This window comes from Vulpes vulpes, chromosome 5, assembly GCF_048418805.1.
Source record: "Vulpes vulpes isolate BD-2025 chromosome 5, VulVul3, whole genome shotgun sequence".
In the NCBI taxonomy this organism is placed as follows: Eukaryota; Metazoa; Chordata; class Mammalia; order Carnivora; family Canidae; genus Vulpes; species Vulpes vulpes.
The window spans coordinates 97153690-97176952 of NC_132784.1; the positions used below are offsets into that span (position 1 = coordinate 97153690).

Here is a 23263-nt window from a genome sequence, read left to right on the forward strand (position 1 = left end):
TATAATTAAGACAACAAAGAAAATAAAATTTGAATGTAGGGTTTATATAAAAGATTGAAATTCCTCAAGGATTTGAATCAGTTTATGAAGACCCGGAAATTGATACAGCAAACTAAAGCTCAGCCAACAACAACCAACAGAAAAATACCTATCAAGGAAATATTTAAACATCCAACCCATAGAATGTTATTAAATATACTAGGTCTTTTTCATATGAACAAACTGATTCAAATCATTTAGTCATGAATTAAGGTAATATTAACCTTTTTTCCTCAAAATAATGAAGAGAAATATATAACATATAAAATAAAGTCATGTCTGTGTTAACTAATAACAATGGTGGCTAGTAAAAACATCCTTGAGAAGGAGTTAGAATTTAAAAATGATGAAATATGTTCAATGAATTGAAATTGTACTGATGAAGGTAAACAGAAATGGGAATAAAACACTATACTGTACTATGTCCAGGAGAGGTTTTTTAAAAACTTTGCTTTTGTGCACATCTGGGTCATAAATAGCTATAGTATTACACAATGGAATTATAATTAAAAGATTTTATATAATCCAACTGAAATCTGACAGTATTGACTTTCATCATGCTGTTAACAAAATATTATATTTCCAAGCTAGTTTCTATTTTCTCCTTTTCTTACAGTGATCAATATTAAAACACTGAAAAATGTGACATTAACATTGTTATTAAAAATTATACAAAAGTTTCTAGATTACTGCCAACAGTGTCTATGTTTCTTTAAAAAATAAGTCTCAGAAGTTTTGGGACCATGTTATTATTAACTACACGGTCATGAGTATTTTAAAGAAATCTTATATATTATTAAAAATCTCTAAGACACCTTGGATAAACGAATAATTATTCTTTAAAGAAATGCAAAGGTAAATTAATGGAATTTAATTGTATAGACACCAAAAGTAGCATCCACTGTGCAATGGATTTTTCAGTAAAGCTCAATAAAATACATAAACTAAAAGAAACAAAAGGCATTATTATAAAAATAACGTACTTTATATGCATTAAAATTTCCTGCCACCTGTTACTATGTTTTTGAAATTATTTTTTCTTGAATTAGATCAGCATCAAATGTTGATTATGCTAACAAATAAGATAAAATCAAATTTTAGTATCTCTCCACCACAAAAGGAGCATTAGTGTAAGGAGATTAATACACACTCATCTAAATAAGTGTTCAATCTAAGTATGACCCAACTAAAAAAAGGAGAGGAGGGTATTTTCTGTATTATTCAGTATAAAAGTTCACAAAATGTTACATATGTTTAATATAAAAACATTCCTCAATAACTAATTAATTCAGTGCTACAAGCAAACAGCACTGAAAAGAACAATGTGAACAAGGTATACCTATACAGTTGCAAACCTTGAAATGAATGTCAGAGCAAGTTATTATAATACCATTTTTCACATGACAAAATAGATGCCTAATTTGCTGCAACAGCCAACAAATCACAACAGAAAGCTCTCTCTTTTTAGACACAGTCCAGATCTATAATGAGCTCATTAAAAAAAAAAAAAAAAGTCACTTGGGCAAAACTACTATATAAAAAGGATTTGAGAGATGTTTTGAGTATAGAGAAAAAAATATTGTCTAAGTGATGAACTCTTAGAACAGTCTATAAAAATGCAAATATTAGAAATAAACTATACAAAATATTAATATGTTAACAACTATTGCTTCATTTAACAGGTAGTTAACATATAAAATTAACTTTCAAGACACAGAACAAGTTACTGACAGAAACCAAATGATGTTTTGTTTTGTTTAGGGGCTAGAACTTTATATTGCTCAAGCTGACAGAGGAAAGAAACACCCTGTTCCCTGAAATATCAAGATAGTCAACAAGTTTTGAAAATTATTTCAAGTGCAATATAATATTCAAGCAGAATATGCCAATCTAAATATAGATGCAGACAATTATAGAATTATAAAAGTAATATTCTTATTTATAATTCTATGACCACATATTAAAATCCCAAAGCTGGGCAGCCTGGGTGGCTCAGCAGTTTAGCGCCGCCTTCGGCCCAGATGTGATCCTGGAGACCCAGGATCGAGTCCCAAGTCAGGCTCCTTGCGGGGAGCCTGCTTCTCCCTCTGCTTGTGTCTCTGTCTCTCTCTCTGTGTGTCTTCCATGAATAAACAAATAAAATCTTAAAAAAATAAAATAAAATAAAATCCCAATGCTCTTTAATTTTTTAAAAATTTTAACTAAAGTATAGTTCACATATACTGAAGTAGTTTCAATAGAAAAAAGTGATTCAATAATTATATATATTATGAAATGTTCATCATGAAAAAAGTATTACAATACTGACTATATTCCCTATGCTGTACTTTTCATCCCTGTAACTTATTTTACAACCGGAAGTTTGTATCTCTTAATCCACTTCACCCATTTCACCCATCCCCCCACATACTTTTTTGATTGAATTAAACAATTTAAATCTAAATAAACTTCATTTCTTTAAAAAAAAAAATTTTAAGTAAACTCTACACCAAAAATGTGGAGCTTGAACTCATGACCCTGAGATCAAGAGTTGCATGCTCCATCACATGAATAACCAGGCGTCCCTCATTTCTTTTCATATATGAGCCCTAACAGGTAGATTAGAAATGCCTAACCTAGCTAAGTTATCCCTCACTATATAACTTGTTTGTAGGAATTTTCTCTCACAGAACAAAGAACACAAAGATAAATATACACAGCCACAGTAAAAATATACCAATTACTAGAGAGGAAAAGAGTTATCATCATATTTAAATAAGCTAGTCTTCGTAACTTTGAATAAACATGTTATCATTAAATGTAATATTAAATACATCAGTGAAAGTTGTCTACATTGATGCCTAAATCAAAGTAAGATTATATTCAAAATTATAAACTCATAATAAAAGTAACCATCATTTATTTACTGAGTCCTCTGTGCTAAGCATTTTTACATAGTGTCTCTTTTAGTCCTCAACAAGATTATGACATAAGTTCTACTATCTTTATTACAAAATAAAAACAACACCACTTAAAAAAGAAAGGTTAAATAATCTCACCATCATTAGTGGCATAATGTGGAAGAGTTGTGATTCAAAGCCAGAACTGACTTCAAATCTTTAAATATATAGTGCTTTCAACTGATTACCTTCTCTTTAACAAGATAACACTGCCTTTATTTAGATAAAGAATTTCAAACTGAAAGGCCAGTAGGGTCTAAGAAGGTAGTACTGTTGACCCTTGAACACAGGTCTGAGCTGCACAAATGCACTTCTGTGTGGATTTTTTTATGGTACAGTATCATAATGTATTTCTCTTCCTTATTTTTAAACATTTTCTTTTCTCTAGCTTACTTTATTGTAAGATACAGTATATAATACATCTAACATACAAAATATGTGTTAGAGTTATCTAAGGCTTCCAGTTAACAGTAGGCTTTTAGTAGTTAAGTTTGGGCAAGTCAAAAGTTATACACAGATTTTCAACTGAATGCAGTGGGTGGAGGGTGTCAGTACCCGTACCCTCAGTGTTGTTTAGGGGCCAACTGTATAAATAAGTGAAGAAGACTAGATCAAAGATAACACAACAATGAGGCCTTTGGGCAACCTAAAGAAAATACCCCATCTAAAGGTAGTCATTATTTGCATCACTGTGGCTCTTATTACCTAGACTATAGACCCAGTACCTAGTTATGCCAGATAGCTTTTCAAAAGAAGCTGAAAATCCAAACTGTTTTTGTGACATACTTTTATTTTTTAATCTTAGTGCATAAAATAAAATTTTAAATGACACTGAATGCCTCATAAAACATAAGTAGAACCACATTTAGATTGGCACAATGAATGATCCCAGAAGTATGCTAAGAGAGGCATATGATGTCAGTGTACCAGCAGGCACTATAAACAGGATGCATTTAACCCTGGGAAGAAATTTTCCCATACGCACCCTTAAAATCTACACAACAACATTTACATAAGCACTCAAAAAAATATTTGCTGAAGGAAAAGAAGGAAGGAAAGAAGAGCGTTCAGTAAGAAAGTCTTCATCAACAGTCTCTGTCATCCGGTGGCCTAGACTTTAGACACAATTCTAGAGCATTACTGCTACCACAGCACTCCCGTAACACTCCAAGCAAAGATGAACAGTTAATTAACAATCAAATGAGAATGAAGGAACTTTATAAAACAGGGGATCTGAAAGGTTACTAATATATGCATTCCTGCTTAAGAATACAACTTTATACTGAGAAACTAAGATTCTGGATTTTTGTAAATAGTGGAAGTTGATGTGATTACACCTTGAATGTATATACTGAATACCCACCCAAGTGCACTTACTACCAGGAAAACAGTTCCAAAAAAAAAAGGCTTATTATGAAAACTACAATATCTTCTGGAGTCAACTCAAATAAGCTTTTAATCCGCACAGAGTGTAAAATGTTTCCTCAAAAATGAAGACAGCAAGGTAATTGAGAATCAGTGATATTAGTAAGAACTAAGAAAAGAATAAACAGGGGTTAAAGTATATGACCCTCCTACCTGAACATTAATAAGCTAGACTGGGAGGTTAAAATAAATTAGTTCTCAATTCAATTACCGAATCTTCACAAACAAGAGTGAACTGTGATCATATCTTTTTATTCCTTCTCCAGTGGAAACACAGATAAGTTTTTTGCCAACAAAGAATAGTCTTCATCATCTCCTCTTGTTTTCTGTATAATGAAAAGCACTAAGTTTTTTGCCAACAAAGAATAGTCTTCATCATCTCCTCTTATTTTCTGTATAATGAAAAGCACTGTCAAGTGGCACTTTCTTAGTTTACGATGGCACCTTTCACAGAAGAATGCAAATACATTCTAGTGTCCCCAAACGAAATGGTTTCTACTCCCAACCTGTAACTGCTAGGATAGTTTCACTTAAACTGATTCTACACAATTATAGTTCTTTCCCATGTTCTCAAAAGGAGGAAAGAAAGGAGTAAACATAAACACTAGGGGGCAAACAAGCCAGGGAAGTGCATACTCTTATCTTCCAATTTAGACATTCATATATTAAAAATAAATTCCTATACCACAAAATTTCTTAAACATTATACAACCCAACTAACACATTTTGGTGAAAGTTACGAACTCAGAAAAGCCCTTTAGTAACTCCAACATCCATGTCTTATGCCACTATATTTCTTGGCCTAATTCAAAAGTTAACCAGACTCAACTATACAAACTTGTAACTTTAAAGATACCTGGGCTTCTATTCTTATCATGAATTTCTATAAATTATTGTCTTCATAAAATATCGACAAATATTTAATACCTTGCCAGAGCCTTTTTTATAAATTTCAATAACTTGTGATTCTTATGAAATACCATCAAAACACATACTCCTTTCTAACAAATGAAGACAAAAAAATCAATTACATAAAAATTTTCTAGCCATCTGCACATATTGATTTAGTCTGATATCTAACAAGACTCTGGTGTCTTGAACTTAAAAGATATATAAACCAATCCTATTACAGGCTGGTACTAATTTTAGTAATTATGTAGATCAACCAAACATGTCAAACCCCTGAAAAACAGTGGTAGCTAAAACGAGCTCATAAGTAAACTAGAAAGGAAGTCAGATCTGTGCAACAAAGCCTTTAACATATAAGAGCCTTCTGCGCGTCTGAGTGGATGTCACGAGAGAAATTTTTTTCATTGGAGAGTAAGACAGAAAGAAAGTTGGTGAAACTCATAGACTCATAAATATTAGGTAATAATTCTAAACGAAAAAAAGGCAAAGAAAAACACTGCACTGGAAGCATAAGCTTGAGATTCAAGTAAAAATAAACAATTATCAGAGCAACTTCAAAGCTTTCAAGTTCAAACCTCTGCATGTATTCTCTAACAACTGCTAAAATGAATCACGTCACAAACAGTACAGATATTCAAAAAAGGTATTAAAATATGGAAAGAACCAACAATTAACCCATTTTTAGTCTTTCTGCTGCATTTCTACACAATGTCTTTATGTGATTATTTCTGTAAAAACAAACACCATAAATTTGTTTAAATTCGCCTTTAAGTATATTTAGAAGCAGAGTCTAAGGAGGAAGCAGAGCCGTATCACTCTCTTACAGTTTAACTAAGAAGCTGTCCTTGGATTTTAAAAAAAACCCGTTCTATAAAAAGCATCACTATAAAAACTATCACTGATTTTACTATTTGCATAGAAGCTCAGTAATGAAACCCATTTCACTGCATTTCAGATGAGGCAAAAGTTAAAAGAACAATGACCACAAAGACAAAAAAAAAAAAAAAACTTACCCTGATGGTTACACCTAAAAATAACAACAATAAAATAAAGATAAAGATAACAACAAAGATAGCAGTTTCAAAATAATTCACTTAGGGAATGGCCAGGAGGCAAGTTCTATTCCCAAGAAAATGTCAGTAAATGAATCTTTTAAAAATTAAAGTTAAATCTTATAGCCATGAGCTACATTTTGAAGTCAGGAAGAACTGGGCAGATCTCATAAGATGAGTGTATCTAATCTTTTACCACCCTCCCCTCATTCACTATGCTGTGGAGACATATGCCTTCATACTGTTACTCCACTGGGACTCAATCTTGCCCCTTGAGCAGTCTTTCATAGAATGCTTTTCTACAAGGGCTGTGCTCAACAGTCACCTGCTCAGAGATGCCTCTCTGACTACTCTCTCTACAAAAAGCCCTGTTTGTCTTATTCATAGATATAGTTCCAGTGACTAGAACAGGGGCTGACACAAATGCTCAATAAGTACTTGTTATGTGAATTAATGATACAATTCAATCATACAAAAACAAATCTGATGACAACTTAAAAACAAGTGCATTAGCAAAATATCTAATAATTCCAATTTGAAGTCCAGGAAAAGGAAAAAGAAGATCAACTTTTAATATCAGATTCTCCATATTTATTTGCTATCTGCTCTGGAAAGCATGACAAGATATATCTTAATTCTGAGAAATCACAGCAAATATATGATGATTCCATGTCATATTGAGTCCTCAAAGATCTGATGATTTGTAAACAAAGACAAAGTAAGTTTGGTATTAGCTTTAATATAGGTACTCTAATACATATACGTAGTATTTTAAAGTACACTAATAATCTGTAATATAAATACTCAAAACAAGGTTAACAGAATTCCTTCCCTACATCACCAAGTCCTACCTATTACTGACAAAACAAAAATTAAGTGTTAAATACAGCCTCGTCAGAACATCCAGAAATTACCACTTTTAGGGCGTTAAAAAAAAAAAATACAAAGTAAGTCTGCTAAAAGTGAGATAAAGGTTTAAAATTGTGGACATCTAAGTAGTTGATTCTGGCAAGCATGCACTTTGTTAAGTATCACATCAACCATTACAACCTTTTCTTTTTAAAGAGCATAAGGCATTACATTTTAAAGAACATAAAATACTGTGGAAAACAATTCTCCCCATTTGGACCTTTGTAACTCCTCACTGGCATTAAATACCCTACCCAGGTAACAACCATCGTACTTGCAAGTTAATCAAAACAGCTTTTATTTACACACACTCAACTCAAGTAAGCAAAAAAAAAAAAAAAAAAAAAAAAAAAGGATAGCCACAAATCAAATAATCACCGTACAGATCTATCAGCACAATTAGTCCTTAAAGATAAACATTTGAAAGAGAAAATAATGGAGAATACAAATTTTCTTCAACATCTGCTACTCACATAAAATGTCTGGAACAAAAGAACCTGTGTAGTCGAAGTGACTTACCGTTACAGATTTCAGTGTCATACCATGGTAGGTGCCCATAGTGTCGATTTTGAAACCTTCCGTTTCTACAAAGAAAGGGGATCTGATATTAGATTTTATGTATTTTGCAATCAATAGTAAACCTAAAGTAATAATCTGTGTTATAATCTGACAGTTTAGTATAAAAAACAATCAAATACGCTATACATATAACATTAAATGACATACCTATGAAGATAAAAATTTTAAAAGGGATACTAGTCCCAAAATATATTCAGTATATGCCAGGAAGGCCTTTGTGTAGAAGTTGATTAATACTAGTTCTACAGGGATGCCTGGGTGACTCAGGGGTTGAGTGTCTGCCTTCGGTTCAGGGTGTGACCCCAGAGTCCTGGGATTGAGTCCCACATCGGGCTCCCTGGATGGAGCCTGCTTCTCCCTCTGCCTATGTCTCTACCTCTACCTCTCTCTCTCTCTCTGTCTATCTTCTCTGTGTCTCTCATGAATAAATAAATAAAATCTTTTAAAAAAATACTAATTCTACAATTGTGTTCAAAAGTTTTAATATTTTGGGAATAAACACTTTATAACCTCTCAATTATTTACTTTTAATGCTCAATTACAGTAGCACTAAAAGCTTCCAGTGTTATGAGAAGGCCTTAAAATATGTTTCAAAATTACAATCATAGGCATAAGTTACATAATTTGTAGAAAAGCAATGCTGTAAATAATGATAAAGGTTCCAGAACAGTCTCAAAATGCCTTTCTGTAAAGGGTCTTACATTAAGTAGTTTTCACATTGCAAGCTCTATGTCTCTATCACAACTACTGAATTTTGCAGGTACATTGCAAAAGATAAACAAAATATGTAAACAACTGGGAACTGGGCATGGCCTGATTTGGCCCACAGAGGATCAGATTTGGTCTATGGGCTGTAATATACCAACCCTACTTAACAAAATTCATTCCACAGGAAAAACACTGCAGTGAATAAAAGAATGAACCACTATATTTCTACAGCATGTATTCACAGTACATGCCTTTAAGCAGTAAATGAAATCAGCACACAAAATTCACTGTATAGAAGCAATATATCCTTTAATAATATTTAAATGGAGATTTCAGATTATGCAGGAAAAAAACATAAAAGGTAAAGTTCCAGTTGCTTCTACCTCATTTTTCTCACAAATCAAGATAAATGAAGATCCCAAGAGAAATTACAATTAGTGCCACTTCACTAACTACCACACTACCATGGAAATGGTTCACTATTGCATTAGGCAATATACCAAGTAGGCTATTGCAAAATAAGCCCTCATAGTTAACTAAAATCTATGCTTCCCAAGTTCTCGATGTATACATTAACAATTACAGAAACATGATTTGATATACAGAATCTCCATCCAGTCTAAACTTCTGAGCAGAATATCAATAACAAAATATTTATAGATAGCTTATTATATACCAATCACTATTCTAGACACATACTAGTTTTGTTTTTTAAAGATTTTATTTCCTTATTCATGAGAGACAGAGAGAGTGAGGCAGAGACATAGGCAGAGGGAGAAGCAGGCTCCCCTCAGGGAGCCCGATGTGGGACTCCATCTCTGAACTCCAGGATCATGCCCTGAGCCGAAAGCAGAGCTTAACCACTGAGTCATCTAGGTATCCCTAGACACTTACTGGCTTAATCCCCACAAGGAAGCTAAAAGATAGATACTATTACTATTACTAGTATTGCAATGTAACACAAGAGGAAATTCAAACAATGCAGTAGAAGTAATTTACTAAAATTCACACAAGTAACTGTGACACAGGCAATCTGGATCCAGAACCCATGCAGTTAACCAGGGGTTGGCAACCTAAGGGGACAGGGGTGGGGAGGGAGTGTGCTCTCATATTCGCACATGGTGGGGAAGAGAGGAAGAGGAAGAGAGAATTCCAAGTAGATCCGCACCCACTGAGAGCCCAACGTGGGGCTCAATCTCACAACTCTGAGATCATGTATGCCGAGCCGAAATCAAGAATCAGACACTGAACTGAATGAGCCTTCCCAGGCATCCACAGGGGATGGCAAACTTATTCTGTAAAAGTCCAGATAATATTTTAAGGCTCTGCAGGCTGCACGATCTCTGTCACAATTCAACACTGCTGTCACAGCACCAAGAACCATAGATAATACACAAATGAATGCCACTGTGTTCTAGCAAAAGTTTATTTATAATATGTAATGGGCCAGATTTGGCTTGCAGATGTTTGCCAACACCTGCTCATAAATATTAGGTCACATTACCTCTCACATTCAGCAGCACCACAGTAAGGGGAATATAAAAATTAAGTAACCTGCCTTCTTTTCCTTTGAATCTCTCCTGGTCATATCTGTTGTAGGCAGCTGGGATAGGCTGTTTGGTACGCAATGTGGGATCCTGTGTAGAAAAATTAATTATGAGCTAAATGTTAATATTTTAAATTGTTATATAAAACTCAGAATAAAAATCAATATAAGTGTAATATTTTCTAGGCTTTTTTCTTACAATAGCCAGTAAGACAAAAGTGGGGAGTCATTTGATACTTATTTTCAAGACATTGTTTACTGGTAGAAAATTACCATTGCTATCAAGGAAAAAGGCAAAGGACTCCAAAGTAAACTTGTATCATGGCAAAATGCAAGGCTCTTACAAACTGCAGAAATAAAATAGGTATGCTTAATAATTTTATTCTTATTATTTAAATGTCTTCGTGAAAATAGTAAACCCCAATTATGAACTGTTTTTAACAAAAACCCCCCTAATTCAAGGCTTACTGAATTGACATTTTAGAGCCTTTTAACTAAATTATTCTCCAAATTGTTATTAATCCTTAAATTAAATAAATATAACAAACTCACTATAAATGTACGAGATAAGACTAGAGTTAATATAGGTATTATTTGTTAAAATAGAGTAAGTTGTCAATCCATAGATATAAACTTAATTCACAAATACTTTATTAAAATTCAGTCTATAGTAATCTAAAACAGCATATTTAAAGAATATTCCCAAAACTGCTTGGGAAATTCACAGTATTAAAAAAGATTAAAATACTTTTCATTGTGTTATAACAGCATGCTACCGTTAAGTATTAACCCAGATAAAAGACAGTTAATTCAAGACTGTCACTAGGTATACACTTCTATAGTTAAATGCCAAAATTAAAATTTTTATGTATATTAATGATTATGAAAATACAGAGAAAACTCAATCACAAGGACAGTGGTTTAACTGTTTAAGGTCAGACGTAAGTTTCCTACCAATTGCTATTCAAAACATCAACCAATTCATCATTATAAGCACTCTGTGTTTTACCATCACAGCATTTGTTTCACTACATTTTTTTTTTTTTACTCATCTCTATGTCCTACTAGACCTTAAGCTTAAAGAGGGCAGGTATCGCTTGCATTTTTGTCAGCACACTGCCTGAAAATCATAGGCACTTAAGTACTTGCTGGAAAGTCAACTCAAGTATTAATCTGAATACCGATAAAAGTCCATTACCTCTAAAAAATTAAATACTATTAGATCTTACAAAGACTGAATTAGTGCTCTTTCAAATTTTAATATACTTACAGAAAATTTTATGTAACATAAAATCAATTTTATTTGCATTTTTTTCCTTTGTAGAATCATATGAAACTAGCTAGAAGGATTTTCAACAAAACTGGAGGACATGCTTGAATTTAAACATAGGGCATATACCACACATGAAATTTACTTTGGAGTGGTCCTAAGTGGCAACTCAGTGAGTGAGGCAGTCAACTCTCCAAATGGCTTAATCTAAGGAACGACAAAAGAACCAAATGATCTGTGACCAGGAGAAACACAATACATACACCAGGAAGTCACAGATACCAATGACTTCAGAAAAAGCCCCAAAGTGGACTGTAATAGGGATTTATATCTCTAACAATGGTAATGATTCTCCCAAGCAACAATAAATAGGCCTGTTACTTTACAACTATCCAGAGGGCTTTTCCTAATTTACTCCTTTCAGATTCTAACCCAAGTATGTCTCCAGTAAGAATTATTGCTGAAGTAACTTTTTGTTTTGGCTGCTTGAGGTTTTTAAAATTATTGATGTTGGTTTGTCTTTTGACCCGCTTCATCTATTTCTCACACTTCCTACCCACTCCAACCCCTAGCAACCACCAATCAATCAGTCCTCTGTATCTATAAGATTATTTTGTTTTTAGATTCCACATATAAATGGCATCACAAGGTATGTCTTTCTCTAACTTATCTCACTTAGCATAATGCCCTCAAGGTCCATCTATGTTGTCACAAAAGTTATGATGACATTCTATTTGTGTGTATATACCACAGTTTCTTTATCCATTCATTGCTCAATGGAAACTTGTTCCCATATCTTGGCTACTGTAAATAATGCTGCAATGAACATGAAGGTCCATATATCTTTTCAAGTTAGTGTTTGCATTTTCTTCAAATAAATACCCAGAAGCAGAATTGCTGGTTCATGCAGCAGTTCTATTTTTAATTTTTTGAGGAACTTACAGGGTGTTTTTCCTAGTGGCTATGCCAATTTACATTCCCACCAAGAGTGCACAAGGGTTCCTTTTGTTCCACATTCCTGCCAACACTTACTTTCTGTCATTGATAACAGCCATTCTAACTTGTGTGAGGTGAGATCTCATGGAATCAATTTTAATGATGTGGAAAATTCTCACATATTTCAAGAATACTGAAGCAGCAGCAAAAGGTTTAAAAGCTACCAATCTGAAACCTTTAAGATGTTTTCAAAATTACAATACTGAAAAATAAGAGTCATTTTCATTAAAATTAATATACAAGCAGTAAAACATTCTTACCACAGGTGCTGCATTTGGTGCTGGTCGCTGTTCAGGTGCACGCCCTTCTTCTCTAGCTTTTACAGACTGAAGAATTGCAAAAATATTCTTGGAAAAATTCTAAAATATAAACGGATTTTAATTAGCCCACTTAAAATTAAATATTCAAGGCAGTTAGGTTTACTTACTAAACAATTTCAGACTGTTTTCTTCCTATAACTTCTTCCCTACTACATCATTGAGGTGTTGGTTTTTTTTTTTACTATACACCAAAATAAAAATCGAACTACTACTAAAAACTTGATCTCTAAAGTAAATATCATAAACACACTATTATTCATTTTACTTAAACTGTTTAATTGGCTATAAATATATTCATATTCTGCATCTATTCAAATAAATGGGAATTAAGTGACTGAAATAAAAATTAAATAGATTTGTTGTCAAGAGAGGCTTAATTCTTAAAGAAATCAATTACTATATCTTCTAGGTATAATAAACTCCAGTGCTAATCTCAGACTGCTAAAATTTATGAGAGATGTGCAAAGCTTTGAAATACTTCTTGTTAGGAGTCAATGTACACTTTTAAAAGATTTTGAAATTGTGAAGTATTTTTAAAAACTTGATTCATGCCAAGATACCAGCAGTTAACCAAACACTGCTTCTGCACCAACAGCGCAAGTCAACACAGTAAAAAATAATTCTTTTTAAATAAATAAACGTCAACACAGTGACAAATGCAAAGTCTTTTCTTTTTTTAATAAAGATTTTATTTATTTATTCATGAGAGATACAGAGAGAGAGGCAGAGACATAGGCAGAGGGAGAAGCAGGCTCATGAAGGGAGCCTGATGCAGGACTCAATCCTGGGACTCTGGGATCCCAACCTGAGCCAAAGGCAGAAGCTCAACCACTGAGCCACCCAGGTGCCCACCAAGAGGTTTTTTAGTGTTCAGAGGATGAAAATGGTATACAGAAAGACTATCAAAATAGTTGCTTCTGATTTTTAAAAATGTTAATGCTCAAAGAAGCAAACCTAGCTACCAAATAATTTTTAAACTATTAGTTTATTCCTTAAATTGTAACATGATGGCAACAACACTAAATTAAATTAGAGCACTAAGTTTTGAAATGATGGTAAAACCCTGCCACCTAGAGCTCAAAGAAAATTGTTCATTGCAGTTTTTGGAAAATTTAATGTTTGGTTTAAAAGTAAGATGGAGCACAGCACCTATGTTTTATTATTCCTTCACTACAACATTCAATTTTTTTGGCTATTATCATGAACGTTAGTAGACATAGGCAGGTTGCAATATTCAACTATTACCCATATTATACAGTGAAAATGAATATCAACATATTACTGTAAATAAGAAAGCTGAAATTTATTTATATTCTCAGATTTCCCTATTATTCTAAGCTCTGGGGAATGATTCCTAATCTCGACTTTATAAAATATGTCAAAGTACAAAAGGACGAAAATTCTTTCCTTCATACACTCTTTTAGAGTAACCTAATTCCTACTAATGCAGCATAGTAAATTTACCTTGACTTGCCAAATGACCAACATCAAAATTTGCTTTCATTGGTAACCTCACACACTTCTACAAACTCTTTTACAAAATCATATTAACAAATGTGCATCAATGGAGAATTAACATTTAAGAGAAAATTGGGAGGTGAGGGAGAGAAAGATGAAAATATGTCAATCAAACAGAATCAAAGCAATCTTTTTGGAGATGCATTAAGATACCAAACATCCAGTATCTTTCAAATTTTTGTCCTTAAAAATTTAAAGTATACATCTCCTTTAACCAGAAATTTGCTTCTAGGAGTTAATCTTCTTTTCTTGTATACACATAAATGCACAAAGGTACATGTACAAAGATGTTTTTTAATGCATTATTTCTAACTGTAAATAGAAAGGGAAGGACACACAGAGGAAGGAAAGGAGGAAAAAAGGTAGAGAAAAAAAAAATCCCACACTCCTACAAACTACAAAACAAACTACCTAACGCCATTAATAAAAAATAAATGAATACTGTTATATCCACACAACAGGATATAATGTATAAAATACAGAAATAAATGACTGCTAATTTTCATAAGTTTCTACTTTGTGGGGAAAAAACTAATAACAGCATTAATTACCACACAGCTGGCCATCAATAGTCCCTGCTCATTAGGTTAAAGCAAAAATCTAATCAACAAGAAAACTGGGCTATTTGTTGGATTTACAAATGAGGTATCAATCAAGGGGCTTGCACTGTAATTTAGTCATTTTCATCAGCTTTTTTGGTGACCAAGAGCCCTAAATACTAGAATAGAATGGTAAATATGGCCACTTAAAAATCTACGTTATTACTGATCTTTCCGAGATAAAACTTGAAAATTGCTCCTAATAGTAAATTTTAGCCAATTCTATAACCAACCACAGATTAGATACACATGATCACTCTAATGAATGAAATACTTTAATTACCTTTCCTGTGCTCTGTAAGATAGTTGTTCGTGTCCTCCACACTCTCTCTCTGCTGACAATATCCCGTGTCACATCTACCTCAGCATCCACAAAACTTCTCTGTTTAAGGGCAGTTATATCATCATCTAAGTCAGTCTTGATAGTGGATCTTTTCTTAGCCATAATTTTGGCTTTGATTGCAGCAATTTTTTCCACTGACATAGCTTCAGACAAAGACCTGAAAGCAAATTCTTTTTTTAAAATTTTTATAGCAAGGATCTCTTGAGCACGTCATATTTTGTTACATTTATAATTTCTTGGTAAATATGCTTTACATGGCAATAATTAAGATTTCTTATCTAAAACTTACATACTTGGCATTTAATAATCATCAAAGATCTATCAAGAGTCCATGTAGAAATATTACTCCATGAGCAAATCAGTAACTTCTTAGAAGGATCAATACAACAAAAATCTTCACTAGTGTTTATCACTTCCCCCGCAAAAGGCAGAACCTATTAATATAGCTGTTTTCCTTAATATTTTCTCAGACTTTAATTTGCCAACGCCTCTCTATACACACAAATTGTAAATACAAAAGCACACACCACCTTGTGGGTGTGTATGTGAAAAACTCATTCTGTAAGAACTTAAAATTTAGCTTTGCCTTGAAATTTATTTCAGGGTTTCAAACCTGTATGTCATAATATATATAATACCCATTCTATAGGTGACAGAGGGTTTTTATATGCTACATCAACACATATTCTATTTACTATCTGAAAGATTAAGCTATATTTTGCAGTTTTCTTTTTCTTTTCTTGATTTTCAAATACCAGGCAAAATAGCAAAAAGGGGCTATGCTTTGAGAACTATAAAAAAAAGACAACGCAAAGTATACATTCCATTAAGGTGGTTAGTTTAGTGTCATTTTTCACAAAATGAGAATAAGAGACAGGGTTTGGGTACCTTAACAGTTGACAAAATTATTACTTTAATCACAAGAGGATGATCTTGAAATACATTTAAATAACACCTGGAAAAAGGACAGGAATTCAAGCAGGTTTAAATATGGTAGTATTAGTATACTAATTTATTAATAAGGTATGAAAGTACTTTATAGCAGAAGCTCAATATGCATCTAGTATTTGACTCATTTTATATAAGGCTATGCAATTTTTCCTTAAGATCTAAAGCATACCAGCATAACTTAAACTCAAATACTTTTCTAAATTATAATCAAACATGAATTGGACTTTCAATCATGGGAGTTTTACTTCCAGCTTAAATGAAGTAGCCAGGACTGGATTAACCCTCCTGCTTTAAACCAACCAGTTAAAATACATAAAACAGCAGCTTACTAAATACCTGGTATCAAGCAATGAAAGACCATAATCACTGACAAGGGAAAACCAGATAAAGTGAGCCCTATGAATGCTGCAGTTTGCTACTTTTTAAGTTTTCAAAATGGTATAGGGAGGAGAATCCAGGCAAAACTGAGTGGATTACCTAATTTGAGAAATGGAGCTGAGAGTCCAGCAAACCAAGGTGGATGAAATTGATAGGCCTAAGTACCTGACAAGAGCTGCAATGAGGGTGCCCATTGAGTATTCAAGGAGAATACAGATTAGCACAGGAGTATGAGGAAACAAGAGCTGGGTATAGAAACTATCCAACAGGATTAGAGGGAACAATGCCTAGGGCTCACAGAGGGTGAAGAAAAGTTCTTGTTCCCACCAGCCAAACTGAAAACCTCACATCCATGGGGCAGTAAGTAGAGTACGCCGAATGGTTTTGTGTAGGCAATGGGCAAGGAATAATTATCCAAACTTAGTGCTGCTCAAATAACAAACCTTAAGTCGAGACACAAAAGGAATAAACTATTTCCAAGTGATGTTACTATATTCCAAAAACAAAACTAAAGAAAATTTAGAAAAATATAAAAATACCTAGCACTCAGTACGGTAAAATGCAAAATATCTAGTACCCCAAGATCACAGGTATGTATGTAAAGACACAGGAAAATGAGTGGGAAAGAGGAGAAATCTAAATCAAAACCAATTATAAACGGATAAAGATGCAGGATTAGCAAACGAAGAAATTAAAATAATTATAACTCTATTCCACATGTTCAACAAATTAAATAGTGACATGGATTATATATTTAACCAACTTGCACAGATTAAAAAAATATATAATGCTGGTGACTACAAATACATCACAAACATAATTAGAGAATATTAGTGAATGACACTACAGAAAGTATCCAAATGAATAGGGGAAACACCCCCCCCCCCAAAAGAAAAAAAAAAAAGATTTTAAGAAACAAAGCTAAAAACCTTCTAAGTTCAATAAAAATTATGAACACAAAAATTCCCTCAAAAAGCTCAATGGACTTCAAGCACAAGAACCAAGAAGAAAAGGCCACATTATGTGACAATTAAACAGCTCAAAACTATAATAGAGAAAACTTTTAAAGTACTCAGAGGAAAAAAAGGACACATATCATTACAAAATTTTAAAAATTAAGAAAATAAGGATGACAGCAAACTTCTCATCAGCAACAATGCAACTGAGAAGACAGTGATATAATTAACATCTTTAAAGTACAGATGGTCCTGACTTATAACAGTCTCAAATTTTTCAACTTTACAATGGTATGAAAGTGATAATGCATTCTGTAGAATACTCTGTACTTCAAATTATGATCTTTTCTCAGGCTAGTGGTAAGTATGTGGTACGATGCTCTCTCATGATGCATGACAGGAGTAGTAAGCCACAGCAATCAGTCAGCTGTGTAATCACCAGGATGATAAACTGATACATTTAAAATTATTCTGTACCCAGACACCTATTTTATATATACTTCAGTACAGTATTCAATAAATTACATGAGATATTCATAACACTTTTATTATAAAATAGGCTTTATATTAGATAATTTTGTACAACTATAGGCTAATGAAAGTGTTCTTCTAAGCATATGTAAAGTACCTGAGGCTAAGTTATGATGTTTGGTAGGTTAGGTATATTCATTACATTTTCAGCTTACAGTATTTTAACCTTAGGATGGGTTTATCAGGATGTAACTCATCTTAAGTTAAGGAAGACCGGCACTTAAAAAGATATAACTTAAGGGGCACTTGGATGGCTCACTTGGTTAGGCATCTGCCTTTAGTTCAGATCATGATCCCAGGGTCCTGAGATCGAGCCCCATAACAGGCTCCCAGCTCAGCAGGGAACCTGGTTCTCCCGTTTTCTCTGCCCAGCCCACACTCATGCTCCCTCGCTCTCTCTCCTGCTCTCTCTCTCTCTCTCAAATAAATACATACAATCTAAAACAAACAAAAATGATGTTATGGGGCACCTGGGTGGCTCAGTGGCTGAGTGTCTGCCTCTGGCTCGGGGTGTGATCCCGGAGTCCCGGGATCAAATCCCATGTCGGGCTTCCTGGAGGGAGCCTGCTTCTCTCTTTGCCTATGTCTCTGCCACTCTCTCTCTGTGTCTCTCATGAATAAATAAATAAAATCTTTAAAAAAAAAAAAAAAGTAATAATAAAAATAAAATAAAAAATTTTAAAAGTCAAAATAAAGACTTTTTAATAAAAAAGTTGAAAGAATTCATCACCAACAGGTTTATTTAGAATCAATCACAGCACAAAAAGAAATCTTTCAGCAAGAAGGAAAGAAACACGTAAATAGATTTGAACAAAGAAATGAAGAACAATGGAAATGGTATCTAGGGATTCCTCAGTGGCTCAGTGGTTGAGCCTTTGGCTCAGGGTGTGATCCCGGAGTCCCGGGATCAAGTCCCATATCAGGATTCCTGCAAGGAGCCTGCTTCTCCCTCTGCCTGCGTCTCTGCCTCTCTCTCTCTGTGTCTCTTATGAAGAAATAAATAAAATCTTAAATAAATAAAAAAGAAATGGTATCTAAATACGTAAGTTTTTTTAATATCATTTAAAACTCTTTAAAAGATAACTAAAGAACAACAATAAATACTGGAGCTTACAACACATACATACATATACCATTTTAAGGTTCCCATACTACGCACGAAGTAGTGTAACACTTGCAAGTAGACTATGATAGTATAAACCATGCATACTAAAAGTCCTAAAGCAAATACTAATAACAAAACAGTTATAACTAGTAAGTCAACAACAATAAGAAAAAACAGAATTACAGCCAATATCCATTTATTCTAAATAAGAAGTCCGAAAACAGGACAGAGACAAACAAAAAATAAGCAAAATGGACTAAAACTAACCACATCAATAATCATATTAAGTATAAAAGATCTAGACACACAAGAAAAGCAAACTATAAAGACACAGATCGGCAGTCTGGGTGGCTCAGCGGTTTAGCGCCACCTTCAGTCCAGGGCCTGACCCTGAAGAACCCAGGATCGAGTCCCACCTTGGGCTCCCTGCATGGGGCCTGCTTCTCCCTCTGCCTATGTCTCTGCCTCTCTCTCTCTTTCTCTGTTTCTCATGAATAAATGAAAAAAATCTTTAAAAATAATTTTTAAAAAGACACATAGATTAAAAGCAAAAGGATTCCAGTTTTCAAATGAAAAGTATTCTGGACATGATTGCACAACAGTACAAAAAGACCATGAACCACACACTTTAAAATACTACGATGAGAAACTTTATGTAATGTTTTTTTACCACAACTTTTTTAAAAGTTTTTTAATTTTTATTTATTTATGATAGTCACACAGAGAGAGAGAGAGGCAGAGACATAGGCAGAGGGAGAAGCAGGCTCCATGCACCGGGAGCCCGACATGGGATTCGATCCCGGGTCTCCAGGATCACGCCCTGGGCCAAAGGCAGGCGCTAAACTGCTGCGCCACCCAGGGATCCCTTACCACAACTTTTTTAAAAAGTGAAAGGTTAAAAAGCCAAAAAGAAAGCTGGAGGGAGGCCTAGGTGAATATAAATAAAAGTAGATTTTTTTTTTTAACAAAACATATTGCCAGAGATAAAGGTCACTCCATAATAATAAAAAGTTATATTCATCAAGACAATAAGATCCTAAACCAAGTTTCAATACTTATCAAGGATTCAAAGTTCTATAAAATATAATCATACTTTGGAATAGATTGGAAATCAGTAGCAAAGATCTTTAGAAAATTCCAAATATTTGGAAACTAAATAACTCCCCTGCAAACAATCCATGAGTAAAAGAAAACATTAAAGGGGAAATTAGACAGTAATTTTCAACTGAATGAAAATGAAAACACAACACACCAAAATATGAAATGCCATTGAAGCAGTAGCGTGTAAGCTGAATATTGATTTCCCTCTAAGAAATCATAAAAAAACCACAGCATATTAAATCCAAAGTAAGCAGGGCACCTGAGTGGCTCAGTGGTTGAGCATCTGCCTTTGGCTCAGGTAATCATCCCAGGGTCCCAGCATCTAGTCCCACATTAGGCTCCCCACAGGGAACCTGCCTCTCCCCCTCTGCCTGTGTCTCTGCCTCTCTGTGTCTCTCATGAATAAATGAAAGGATAAATAAACAAACAAATAAATAAATCCAGAGTAAGCAGAAGGAGTAAATCATAAAGATCAGAGCAGAAACTGAAGAATCAAAAAAGAGGGAAAAAATAAAGGAAAATCCCAATCTGATTCTCTGAGATGATCAATAAAATTTGTCCATTTTGGCCAGGCATTAAGGAAACTAACAGAAAACACACAATTGCTAATATCAAAGCAGGAAAGAAGGGACACTGCTACAAATTCTAGACATCATAAAAGGTCCTTATGAACATTATGCAAATAAATTCGACAATGTAAATGAAATGGACAAATTCTTTCAAAGAAAGAATGAGATGGGATGAGTACTGGGTGTTATACTATATGTTGGCAAGCTGAATTTAAATTAAAAAAAAATTTTAAGAGAGAGAATGAGAACCAGAATAGACCTATAATTATTAAACAAATTAAATACGTAGTTGAAAACTCTGCCTGAAATATATGAAAATAAATAAAACTATTTATTTAGTTATAGTACATATAGTACAGACGGCTTCATCAATAAATTTTCCCAAATGCAGGAGGAAATAATACCAATTCTAAACAAAGTTTTCCAGAAAATAGAAGAAAAGGAAATATTTTCCAACTCATTCTGAGACCAAAATTATCTTGAAAGGAAACAAGACAAAAACATTGCAAGAAAACTATAGACCTCATAAACATAAGGTACAAAAATTCTATATAAATTTGTAAACATCTAATTCAACAATACATAAAAGAATACATCAAGATTGTGGTAGGCAACCACTGAAATGATTAATAATATCCACCTCTTGGCATTCACACCGATGTGTAATCCCCTTCTTGTGGCAGGGGGTGCTTAACCTTGCTTCAAACTTGCTTCTAACAAATAGAATGCTGTACCAGTGTGAGGATGTCACTCTGAAGATTTGGCTATAAAAAAATTACTTCTATCTTGCTTGATAGCTCTCTTGTCCTCTGCTTGCTCACTCTGATGAAGCATGCTGTAATACTGTGAAATATTCTACAGAATATTTCAGAGATCAACTGGGCAAAGAACCAAGGAACTCCTCTAAGTAACACCTGAGGAACTGAAGTTTTAGTCTAACAACCAACCCATCAGGAACTAAATTCTACCAACAACCACATGAGTGAGCTTAGATGCAGATCCTTCTCCTATCAAGTCTACACATGAGAACACAGTCTTGGCCATCCTGCAATGCTATGAGAGGCACGAAAGCAGAGAAGCTAAATCATCCCATGACTCTTGACCCACAGAAACCATGAGATAATAAATATATGTTGGTTAAGCCACTATGTTTCAGGTTAATTTATATTCAGCAAGATAACTAATAAAATAATGAGATATGGTTTATCCATGAAATGCAAACATCAAAAATTAATTTAAATAACTATATTAACAAAAAACCATATGATCATTTCAGCAGAATCAGAAAAGCTCACTGTGACAATAGCCAACATTCCTTTCTCATAAATTCTCAGCAAACAAGGAACAAAAAGATTATTTCCTCAACTTGTTGAAACAAAGAAACCTAAGCTAACATGCTTACTGGTGAAAGAGTGCTTTCCCCTAAGATGAGGAACAAAACAAGAATGTCAAAGAAACAAAACAAAACAAGAATGTCTAATCTCACTGCTTCTTCAACATTGGATTAGTGAGAAATCAGCAAGTCTAGCCAGTGCAATTAGGCAAGAAATGAAAGGTATCCAGTTTAGAAAGAAAAGAGATAAAAAAGAAAGATGTATTTTCTGTGCAGACCACATGATTAAGCTAATAAGAGCTACCAAAAAAATTACAATAACTGATCAATGAGTTTAAACATGATTCTAGGGTACAAGATCCAGCCCCAAAGATCGACTGTATTTCTATCCTAACAATAAATGAAGAATTGAAATATTTTTTAAACGATCACTTAAAATAACATCAAAAAGCATGAAATACAAAAAAAGATGTATAAGACCTATACACTGAAAATTATGAAATGTTAAAAGAAACTAAAGATCTAAATACCTCCATTAATGAACAAAGAAATAAATATATAAATCAGAAGACTCAATATTTCTAAGATGTCAATTCTCCCCAAATTGGTCTGTCTACAGATTCAGTGCAATCCCAATCAAAATCCCAGTAAGCATTTTGGAAGAACTGACATGTTAATTCCAAAACTCTTGTGGAAATGCAAAGACTCTGAAATGGCAAAAACATCCTTGAAAGTGAAGAGCAAAAGCTGGAAAGCTAACACTATCTGTTTTTTTTTTTTTTAAGATTTTATTTATTTATTCATGAGAGAGAGAGAGAGAGAGAGAGAGAGAGAAAGAGAAAGAGAGGCAGAGACACAGGCAGAGGGAAAAGCAGGCTCCATGCAGGGAGCCTGGCATGGGACTCAATCCCTGGACTCCAGGATCAAGCCCTGGGCTGAAGGCAGCACTAAACCGCTGAGCTACCCTAGCTGCCCTGTTTTTAAAACTTATAAAGAAACAATAATTACAGTTTGATACAGTCAAAAAGACCAACAGATCAACAGTACAGAATGGGTCCGGAAACAGACCTACACATGAACAACTGATTTTTCATACAAGTGCAAAAACAATTCATTGGGTACCAATAGTGCTGAAATGCACAAAACTGAACTTCAATATCTAGATCATAAAAAAATATATGATTTTG

At 33.7% G+C, this 23263-nt stretch overlaps 1 protein-coding gene across 3 annotated transcripts in view; it reads right to left on the reverse strand.

Annotated features, from left to right (window-relative positions):
- The window catches only part of CDC73 (cell division cycle 73), a 188605-nt gene that overhangs the window by 149491 nt on the left and 15851 nt on the right, over positions 1 to 23263 (reverse strand). For all 3 annotated transcript variants that reach the window (XR_012001792.1, XM_025991343.2, XM_025991342.2), the window contains exons 7-10: positions 15093 to 15309; positions 12633 to 12731; positions 10119 to 10197; positions 7793 to 7857 (exon numbers count right to left, since the gene is read on the reverse strand). Coding sequence is in view for 2 of the 3 variants with exons in the window: in XM_025991343.2 (XP_025847128.1) it covers positions 7793 to 7857; positions 10119 to 10197; positions 12633 to 12731; positions 15093 to 15309 (460 nt within the window). In the remaining variant the exon portion in view is untranslated. The remainder of the gene's footprint in view (positions 1 to 7792; positions 7858 to 10118; positions 10198 to 12632; positions 12732 to 15092; positions 15310 to 23263) is intronic.